This window comes from Cyprinodon variegatus, unplaced genomic scaffold, assembly GCF_000732505.1.
Source record: "Cyprinodon variegatus isolate N-32 unplaced genomic scaffold, C_variegatus-1.0 Scaffold910, whole genome shotgun sequence".
Lineage (NCBI taxonomy): Eukaryota > Metazoa > Chordata > Actinopteri > Cyprinodontiformes > Cyprinodontidae > Cyprinodon > Cyprinodon variegatus.
The window spans coordinates 133,625-144,346 of NW_015151363.1; the positions used below are offsets into that span (position 1 = coordinate 133,625).

Here is a 10,722-nt window from a genome sequence, read left to right on the forward strand (position 1 = left end):
ATGACTACTTATTTTTGTCCAGCTTTAACATCGGTATCGATATCGGTTATCGGCTACATGAGTTTTAAAATATCGGCATATCGGCCAAAATCCCAATATCGTGCATCCCTAGTAATTTAGGTTATATTCAAATAAAAGCACCCTGTTTCTTTAGCACCAATTCACAACACGTCACATCAGGGGACTTTCCAGTCATTTCAGTGGGATTAAAGGACGCATAGCCACCGCAACCGCTGTCGCGCACTAAAAAAAATGCTGACTATGCCTCGGATGGTCGCAAACCCATGCAGACCGGAAGCAGAAGTGCGCAGACAAAAAGCAGCTGTGATTGGTCCTTGGTATGCCTTTCTGGCTGTCTGTGTGGTCGTCCTTCTCGATTCGGTTTTGGTGGCGCCATTTTTAAAAACCAAGAAACAACTACAATAGACAACTACGATGAAAGGTTAATCAAGGACAAACTATATAGAGATGCCAAGATCTCTGCCAAAACGAAGTTCTCGTGACCATCCACCGAAGTTCTCACGAGTTCTCGGATAGGCCCCACCCTGCGCCTTGGTGGGAAACTGCTGTGCTTCCCTAGAAATTCCAGAGCGACATTGCAGAAGCACACCAGCAGAACTGGTTCACGACCAGACCCAAGCGACATTTGATGTGTTCGGTTGCAGAAGTCTAATCTGCCCTTTAAGGTTCAGTTTTCTACCTTTGGGAAACTTAGACAAACTTTATACAAAATGAAATTTCGTTTCGTACAGCTCTCATGACATTAAAGTGCAGCAGTGATTAAAAAAAAAAATATGATTTTATCCAGTCATTAACTTGTCCAGAATCATATGAAGTCAGAGTTCTGCCTAAAACTGTCTACCTAATAATCACTGATATGAGCAGTTTTATTAGAAAAACACATAACCTATTCTCCATACATGTTTTGAATCATTAGCTCCCCAAAATGTCACAGCCAGGACTCCATCCTCCTTCTCCAGTTTTTTATAATTCCTTAGATTATCTCCTGCTTACATGTCGATATTTTTCTCTGGGCTCATGTCAACTTTTGTCACTTTGAGGGTGAAGCCATCTTGAGAAAGTAAACGGCCTGTGATTGGCTCATTTCCAGGAAATCTTTCTGACTTCAGATTCTCTCCTCCAGTAGAGACAGACCTGTGCTTTCATTGCAGTTTGCAGCATGTATTTAGTTCCCAGTTATTTGGACCAAGCTAGCAGCTAATCGCTCCATCTGTGTCATCCTGTTCGATCAGCCGACCTCTCTCAGAGCGTCATGCTTGCTGTGGACGTGGTGACCTCCGACGACCGCCGCTACTTCCTCAGCGAGACGGACGACATCTCCAACCTGGAGGCGAGCATCCTGGAGAGTCCAAGAGACACTCAGCTGTGGATCAAACTGGCCTTCAAGTACCTGAACCAAAGCGAGGCGTAAGTTTCTATCCCAGCTGCTTTTTGCTCCGTGGTTCTGGTTCCAACATGTTTGGATCTCTCCAGCTCTGCAGCCGAGTGTCTGGAAGCAGCTCTGAACACCTTGTCTCGAGCTCTGGAGAGCAACTGCGACGACCCCGAGGTGTGGAGCCACTACCTGTCTCTGTTCTCCAGGCGAGGCAGCCAGGAGGAGGTGCGGGAGATGTGTGAGATGGCCGTGGAGCACGCGCCCAACCACAGAGTGTGGTGGAAGGTAGGCACCTGTTTCAGGGTGGAATCCCCTTTAAAAAGTCACAGTCCTTCCTGATGCTCCTGAGAGCAGCTTCCACTGATTCCACAGTTTGGAAGCGGACGAGTGTTGAGATAAAGCAGTGAGGCGAACATCAGCTCCTGTTCAATAGAACATGAAGCTGCTGTTCCATCTGTGTTACAGGCCTCCGTTAATCCTGCCTGACTTGCAGTGAGACCCGAACTGCTGTCAGTGTTTAGGATCTTCATCAGGTTCTAATGGGTCTTCCTGGTTCTGCTCCTCAGTACCTGAACCTGGAGAGCTCGTTTGAGGGGAAAGACTACGTGTGCGACCGCCTGCTGCAGTTCCTGCAGACCGAGGCGTCGGAGGGCGTCACTGAGAAGCTTTCCTTCCAGCTGATGGAGGCTCTGCTGTACAGAGTGCAGCTGAGTCTGTTCACAGGCCGGATGGAGAGCGCCTTGGCCATCTTACAGGTAAAACTCCTCCTGATGAGACGTTAAAGGCCGCCAACATTTTGTTAGACCGTTTGATGACGGCAGCAGGATGCTCAGATTTAAAATGAATTTCATGATAAAGGCTTTCTTATTGGCTGCAGATCTTCTCATGGTGTGTCATTTTTTTTTTTTTCTTTCTCAGGCGGCCTTAAAATCCACTAAGGATCACAGCGTCGCCGAGTTCCTGACGGCCAGCCACAGGGCGCTGCTCTGGCTCTCCTACATCCACCTGACCGAATTTGACCAGCTTCCATCCAGCCTCTACGACCCGGCGCAGTCCGGCCCGGGGCGGCTGGTCTGCACAAAGTCCTTCCAGCTGCCGTGGAGAACGCAGCAGGACATCAGCACGCCGCCCGACATCCTCGTCGCTCTGTTCAAAGGTCTGAGGCGGCGCCTCCGATCAGAGCAGCTACGGCTCTGATCTCCGATTCTCATCTCTTCTGATGCCGTTTCAGACGCCGTCAGTCAGTGTAGCGAGGAATCTGTGCCGGACAGCGAGAGGACACTGGCCTGCATGCCGCTCTACTCCAACCTCATCCTGCTTTACAAGGTGCTGCAAAGGTGAGTCCATCACTTCTAGTCAGTTCAGTTCATTTAGATGGTGCCAATTCAAAAACAAACCTTCTTAAGGGACTTTACAAAGACACTACTGTCATCACTGCACATTCACACATCATCTCATCACTATTCTGAAGCTGAGATGCAAACACTGATTGGGTGGGAGACAAACAACCTCAGTACAGGATGAGTTTTTAGCCTGATCAGTAATCAATATTGCTATTAACAATAATTTTCGATAATCTTGCTGGCTTATATTTTACAAATACGTTTTCAGTCCTTTAGGAGGGCGAAATTACAGCACCTCCAGCCACTAGGAGAAGGGGCTTCCAGCAGCAGGGATCCATTTAAAGTATGGTGCAAAAATCTCAAAAGTTGATGCTTTACAAGGTGAACCGCATGCGAGAAGCAAGGAACAAACCTCTGGATGATGCCAGCATGTATAGTGGTAATCCAGGCTGTCAGAGGTGTGAATCTGTTAAGGGCTGGTTATAATCCCGGCAGCAGTGTGTCGCAGATATTTTTGATTTGTGCCCAATATTGAAGCGTGGTCTGCGCTATGTTATTCCAGGCCACAACGCAAGAGGGCCAATCAGGAACTAGCTGTGGGTCTAGATACGGCCGAGGCGGTGAGGAAGTGGGGGCAAGTTTGTGTAAAAACGGAGGGACCTGAGGGTGAAAATGAGCGGGGATCCAAGTGGAAAAAGGGTCCCAGCGTTCCCGCGCACCTCGCTCTTCTAGCTGGTCCATCTTCACGAGTTGTTTTCCACAATGGCGGTAATACAAAAAAAACGAGCCGGTAAGGTACCAAACAGGAAATACCAGAGTGTAGAACGGATGTAGATTTAACCAATCAGAGGCCTCCTGTCTGCGCTCACCTACAATTTTGGAGAGGTGCAGTGTCATTACCCGATCCGTACCTTTAGCTCATTTGCGCGTGCGCAAACAGAATAACTTACGGTGGAAATATTTCCTTTTTCTTACTTTTTTATTCTTTTGTATTTTTAGAGGCATGGGTTTCTTTTTGTATATCTTTGTATTTTCGTCAATATTGCATTTTCTAAAAATAAAAAAACAGAAATACATAAAAAAGTTCAATCGCCTTGTGATAGTTACTTTGACTGCTCTGAGCATGCGCAAATATACGTCACACAGCGTATATATATATAAATTTGTTTAAATATTTGATTTACTCTGTACTTAACTATGCACTCCAGCAGTACTGATCCCACAATGGATTCATTTGCTACCTTTCGTGACCTGCAGTTTTTCATTGATAAGGGAACATTTCCCGAAAATTTGGATTTTTATTCCAGAAAAAAGAACGCAAACAAAAACAATGGATTGAATTTAAAAAGCATCCATTTCTTCCAGAAAAGTCTTCAATATTGTCTTTACGATGTAGTTTAGTATTCTTTAATTATTTAAGGATATAAATAAAGTTTTTTCAGTACCGTAATTACATTTTTTTTTGGCGACCCGGAAGTTATTCTATCGCGCAGGCGCAAATGAGCTGATGGTACGGATCGTGCTACCGGTACGGATCGGGTAGCGACATGCAGCAGAGTGTCTGTAGCAGGGGCGGGGGCACATTTTCACTGCAACACACATGCAGACGACCTGGTTTCTGAGCATAAATCAGCCTTTAGTGTAATTACTTGAACTGCGCATGAACGAAGGAAACACTCAGTGCTCTCTGCACTGCCCTCTGGTGGTCAGTAGGTATAAAATAGAACACAAAACAATAAAAAATCCCCAGAAATTTTTCTTTATAAAATAAATTATTGTATTTGTTAATATTTAACCTTGAGAATATTTACATATATAAATGATGTTGAATCATCAAATGTAACGTAAATATAGTGGCTGAAGAAAGTCAGTTACTTGGAGGATCTAATTAAATGTAACAATTAAACATCATGTTCTCCTTCTATCTTCATCCTGCTTTCTAGTTCAGGGAATCAGTGGAAGCTTTGCTCATGTGTGATTCGTTTCAGTGGGGAAACGGACTGAAGTTGTTCTCCTCTTTGCTTTGGAAGAGGGAGAGGCTCATAGCAGCAATCACTGCTTTCACTTGTTGCCAAAGTCAAATAATGCAGAAAGATTTAGTATGATTTGTCACTTTGTGAGGGGAAAAAATAGAGGGGTCTAAAACTAGGTGCGTCTGAAACGTCCCTAAGTTGGCGCCATTGAAGCGAGTGAAGTGAGAGGAGGGCCTCCAATATCGGCAGCATGATGCTTGAGTCTCCCTGAATAGTTTAATACGTTCTTAATAAAACTGAGGAACAGTAGGACCATCTGAGGGGCCCCGGGGCCGTTTAGGTCTGATCAGGAAGGTGTGTGTCCCTGCAGGTACGATGAGGGCGTGGCTTTGTGTGTGTCCCTGCTGGAGTTCTGCCCAGACTCGTGCTCGCTGCGTGACGCTCTGGCCGACCTCCACATCAGCAGAGGAAACGGCGAGCAGGCCGTCAGCATGTGGCTGAACGCTCTGGCCGACTGCCCACACAACGCCCAGGTGTTCTACCACTGCTGCAGGTTCCTCGTGGCTCAGGTCAGTACCCCCCCCACTCACAGAATGCCACCGTTGTTTACACTGTTCAGATCTGATCTGTAATGTCCTCTGCAGGACAAGTCCAACGCCATCCCTCCTCTGTTCCGCGGGTTCATCCTGTCCCTCTGTGAGGACGAACAGAGTCAGAAGGCGCCGGTGGACATCCTGCGGTAGGCAACGCTCCACATGGGACATCCAGAGGAGTTTACATAAGGTTAACGTCTCTTTTCTTCATCCAATCAGACACTTCTTAGGCTTTTCCACTCAGGAGCATCTGAGTGGCGCCATCATCAGGAAGGAGCTGGAGGAGCAGCTCAGGCAACAAACATCTTTCCTTCACCTAATTCACTGGTGAGTCTTTCTGTAGCTCTCAGGTCATGACCAAGGTGGGCGGAGCTTAATCCCAGGAGGGATTGGACCTCTGAGCATCTTTAGGGCTAGATTTAAATTTATCTTTGCAGTCGTTGGATGTGGCTGCACGGCTCTGAGGAGGAGGCGATAGAGGCCTTTGAGCAAGCGTTGGGGGCGGTGCTGCAGCTGGAGGACCTTCACACCCTGTGGATGGAGTGAGTGTTCCTGCTGTGGGGGGGGATGGAAGCGTAAAGGTTTGCTCCCGCTCGTCTGACTGGGCTCTCTCTGTTCCCACCATAGCTACCTGCTGTTCAGCTGCAGGCCGCAGACCCTCAGCGCCTCCAGGAAGCTGTTCCCAGATCTGGTCCATCGCTGCCTCAGCACGCTCCCCTCACGGCTGGAGCATCCCTTCAACCCCGCACAGTTCTGGAGCTGCTACCACTTCCATAACAAGGTGAGACACCGGCAGGTCCGGAGCGCGGCCGGGTTTACCTCTGAACACCTCAGAGTTGATGGTCGGTAAACCGGAACCACCCGGTTTGTTAATGCAGCTTCAGAAACTTTGAATCAACTTCAGTAACATGAGGATCCGTGTCGCTGCTGCTGATGGTTCCTGTCTCCTCCTGCAGGTCGTGTCCCTCTACCTGAGACATGTGCCGCAATCCCAGCATGCTTTGGTGCTGGAGAGGCTGAGAAACGCCATGCCAGGCAACACTGAGCTGGGCCTTAGGTACGCACACCTTCTCATCTTGCTATATCTAGTGAGGACCATCTCTTTGACTCCCTGTGGCTTTCAGGAGTACCGAACTGCCGGAGCAGGGTTCCGCCATTTTTACATCAGTATCAGAAATGCAGTCGGTCCGACGGGAATCTAATGGCCCTCAGGTTTAAGGTTCCTCCCAAACTTCTGGTGTGACCCTTTTGTGTTTATTTAAAAGTAGAGACGATCAAGTAACAGAGAGCAGCATTTAAACAGCACATGTCCTCACAAAAAACAGGAGCACACGCTTTTACGCCCCTACAGATTCGTCCGTGATGTTGCAGCTCTGTGTGAGCCGTGCTGTTGCCTTGCAGGTTGCTGCATCAGGAGTTTGTTGAGGGAAACATGGAGCAGCTGAAGTTTCAGGCCCGCATGCTGACCACCAACACTCCCAGATGTTTGTCCAGCTGGAGAATGTGAGTGAAGACCTCTGCGACTGTGGATCATGATCACTAACAGATCAGATATGATTCAATAGTTTGATTTCCAGCTGAACCTCTGGTTGATATGTAGAACTGAGTATAGATTCAGGTTCTTATTTATTTTTTCTCAAATGCAGCTTGTTCCAGATGTTTTGTGATTAAACCTTAAACATTTTGGGTGCTATCCTTTATAGGAGTCTCAGACTTTCAGTTCAGCATAAACTATAATATATATATATATATATTATAGTTTATAATCTCTGGAATATTTTGGCCTAAATTACTGCACTCCAAGCACTCATTTGTGATATATGAGCTGAATTCCCAGCTTATTGCAGCTCTAAGCAATCAGTTTAAATCAAAGCACTTGAGGAACTGGTTCAGTGTTGGTCTCAGTTTGGGAGACCGACCATCGACAGCAGATCCAAAGATCAGAACCGACTGACTGACTGTTTGTGGTGTTTGTGTTCAGAGCGATCGCTGTGGAGCGGGAGCTGAAGGAGCGTGGCCAGGTGAGTCCCTGTACTGTTGGGGGGCGGGGCTAACTTCATCATTCAGTCTGCAGTAACCATCATCCCTGCACTCAATTGGATAGACCTACAACCAATAAGAGCAACGGAGTGCGTGACGTATGTTAAGCGAGGCATAGTTGTTGTCAACAAAAATCAAAGCGTGCAGTTGCACGCCTAGAATAAGAAGATGAGCCTTGATCGCGTTTCTCTGTTCCTCTTTTAAAATTAATTTGCTGTCGATATCTTCTAGAACAGACCTAATAGCAGAATCTACTCACCCAAACTCTCCAGCGGCAGCCATTATTGTTGTCACCCAAGCGCGCTTTGGTCACGTGGTTGATTACGTTACTGTTGATCATCTGTCCATCATCGTATAAAGCCCGCCCTGACAATTTGATAGGCCCGCCAGATATTGTGCGAGCATACTCGCGCTACTATTGAGCAATGCCAGACTGAACTTCCCGACCTCAAACGTTGTGGGCGGGACTAAGTTCGGAATGGCACCCAGGCTAATTATTTTCATATTTAAGCGTAAAATTTCTAACCTGACAGCAGCCAGATGCATGTCTCGCTCCGCCTAGCTCCACTCACATACATCTGGGAACCCGCCATAGGAATTGCCTTTACTGAAGGCTGGGCCTTATCAAAACTCCTTGCATATGATTGGATAAGCCACTTGTCTGTCATCTTTATTGACGTGCTATTTCAACCACTCACATCGAAGCTAACCCGTGACGCTGTGAGAGGAGGAGCCATTTGGTAGATCAAGCTCTTGCCAAATCCGGTCGGGAGAAGGGCGAAAACATCGTTTCCACCAACAAAAGCCTTCAAAGCCGTTCACTGATGTTCTTTTAATGAAACAATATCAGATAGATTGGACAACACAGAAGAAATAGCAGCATCAATGCTAACGCTTGCTTCCTCAATACGAGCCGCCATTGTTGTTGGAATCTCACGGTCGCTTCTCCACTCCAGGACACACCCACCCTGCGTCCTGATTGGACAGACCATAAATTCGGTTGGGGAAATCACTTTCAATGAGCGGGTTCCCAGATGTATGTGAGTGGAGCTGGGCGGAGCTAAACATGCATCTGGCTGTTGTCAGGTTATAAAATTTTATCTTTACACCACATTTTTTTTAACCCTAAACTTTTCCAAAGAAACAGGACTATGTCCTCTCTATGTATGAGGCGGAAACTAGTGAAATTATTCACCAAATATTTCAGCTAATCATCATACTCTGTTAGCCTGTTTTACAAGCTGAACTTGGATGTTCCTCTTCTTTTTCCTACTATTAATTTTAAACTGAGATTAGCATCTATTGTTAGCGATAAGCATCACAGTGGAAATCAGTCTGCAGCATCTTCCATAAGGAAAAAAAGTAAATAGCTTCACTAAAACAGCTTAAACATCTTTGTTCCTGCTTCTGAATTTTTAGTTTCCTGGCAAAATTAAAAAATCAGAAAAAAACAGCGTCCACAGTGAGGAGTGTTTTTGGTGCCTGGAGGCTACGGACCAGTAATATGAGACAGAAATCTGAGGCTCATCTCTCTCCCGCAGGTGTTTCCTGTCTACAGCTGTTCCTTAGCCTCTGCTCAACTGAGCCGACGCTCCGCCGTCTCCTCTTTTCTTCTTCTTCTCTTATTTTGTCTGTTGTTCTTCTAGGTGCGTCTTCTGTATCAACAAGCTCTCCAAAACCTGCCGCTGTGCGCCGCCCTGTGGAAAGATGTAATTCACCTGTGACACACAAACACACACACACACACTCAGTAGTTAATGCTCCTTCACCTCCTCAGTAATTGAAGCTTTTATTTTGAAAGGCCCACTCTGAGCTGATGTTTGTGTTCTTGACATGACATGAAGCATGCACTTTCTGGACCAACTGAATAGCTAAAAACAAAAAAAAAATGTTTTCATCTATTTTTTTGTGGACTGGGTCTGACACCAGATTCGGTTCTCATCTGTACCCAGAAAACAGTTTGAGCTTTCAGACTGTTTAAACACGCCATAAACATTTAGTCAGTGAAACTGGAGGAAAGTTTGTATTTGAAAGAGATCAGAACCAGTCATGGACCCAGTCTTGGTCCTGGAACACGGATCAGTTTCCTCTAATGTGAAGGAGTTAAAGGAACCTAAAGTCAGGCTGTAGATGATATACAGGCTGATCAGTATCCGTCTGTATCGATCACTTTGTTTTGATTGGTTCCTGATGATCAGATATGGATCAGAGACTCTAGAGGTCATGTGACTGAGCTGTTTTGACTCGCCTCTGTACAGCATGTTCACCTGGCCCTTCCCTCCGTCCCCTCCACCCCTGTGTGACCTCATCTGTCTGCTCCCCCCTTCTGATGCTCCTCCCCTTCCTCTGTTCTCCTCCTGCTCCCCTCTCTGCTCTCTGCCCCTCCTCTTTGCAGCGGTTGTTGTTCGAGGCGGCGGAAAGCGGAGCCTCCGACCGTCTGCAGCGGCTGGTGGACAGCTGCCAACAGGCGGGGGTCATCTTAAGTGTCGGGGGGGTGGATCTGTGATCAGACTGATAGTAGAGCTGATCAGTGGGTGACTGATTGACGAGGTAAGGCCACGCCCCCAGCCTGCCACCCTACCTCAGTGAATGTAAGTATGAGCTGCTGCTGAGTGACGCCTTTGCTCTTCATCACCTTCTCTTTAGTTGCTCTCACCTTTCAGTTGGACCCATTTCCCTCCCCTTTTTTTTATTTCACTCACTTAAGAAGCGGTGGGGCAGCCGCACCCCCCCTCCCCCCCACTTTTATTTTTTGTTTTCTATGTGTGTGGACTTTTATTTTGGTAAAACTGATCAAAGACAAGTGTTCAGGCTGTTGAACCGGTATCAGTGTGAAGACGGCCGCCTGCCGCTGTAGTGTTTTCTGATTGGCTGATATGTAAGAGACTGCCACGGAAACCGAGTCGCCACGGGAAGCCGCAGAACTCAGCCGGACTGCTCATGTGCAATCTGTTGTCGTAACAACTAAAAAGACTTTTGTTCTGCCAGTGTTGTTTTCTACATATTAAATGTTATTAAATTATTTTTTATAAAGATGGAAATGAGTCTGGAGTTTTCTTGTGTCAGTGTTGTTGTTTTTTTTAAACATGACGCCATGATGGATGGTCGGACATCACAAGTCAGACCTGCTGGAACTGAAAATCGCATCAATTGGTTGAACAGACAATCGACTCTTGTTTTAAGAAAATGGTTTTGAATTCAAATGAAAAAATCTGATTTGTTTGGGGACAATGCTCTGAAAACACCAGCAGATTGTTGGTTAACTTCTGATGAAGATGAGGATCAACCATGAAGACTTCACCTTGTCTGAAAAAACCGAAGGAAGCAAAGATTAAACTGAGATTCTGCATTTCTTAGGAACCATTGAAGAAACCAGT

The 10,722-nt window shown here is 46.5% G+C and overlaps 1 protein-coding gene across 2 annotated transcripts in view; it reads left to right on the top strand.

Annotated features, from left to right (window-relative positions):
• zfc3h1 (zinc finger, C3H1-type containing) overlaps positions 1–10,371 on the top strand; it is a 34,508-nt gene extending 24,137 nt beyond the window's left edge. For both annotated transcript variants that reach the window (XM_015398078.1, XM_015398079.1), the window contains exons 21-35: positions 1,254–1,428; positions 1,495–1,681; positions 1,963–2,151; positions 2,315–2,552; positions 2,628–2,733; positions 5,083–5,281; positions 5,357–5,451; positions 5,525–5,632; positions 5,743–5,847; positions 5,933–6,086; positions 6,262–6,362; positions 6,707–6,808; positions 7,287–7,326; positions 8,992–9,054; positions 9,741–10,371. In XM_015398078.1, coding sequence (XP_015253564.1) covers positions 1,254–1,428; positions 1,495–1,681; positions 1,963–2,151; positions 2,315–2,552; positions 2,628–2,733; positions 5,083–5,281; positions 5,357–5,451; positions 5,525–5,632; positions 5,743–5,847; positions 5,933–6,086; positions 6,262–6,362; positions 6,707–6,808; positions 7,287–7,326; positions 8,992–9,054; positions 9,741–9,851 — 1,973 coding nt within the window. In that variant the 3' untranslated portion in view covers positions 9,852–10,371. The remainder of the gene's footprint in view (positions 1–1,253; positions 1,429–1,494; positions 1,682–1,962; positions 2,152–2,314; positions 2,553–2,627; positions 2,734–5,082; positions 5,282–5,356; positions 5,452–5,524; positions 5,633–5,742; positions 5,848–5,932; positions 6,087–6,261; positions 6,363–6,706; positions 6,809–7,286; positions 7,327–8,991; positions 9,055–9,740) is intronic.
• The last annotated feature ends 351 nt before the right edge of the window (positions 10,372–10,722 follow it).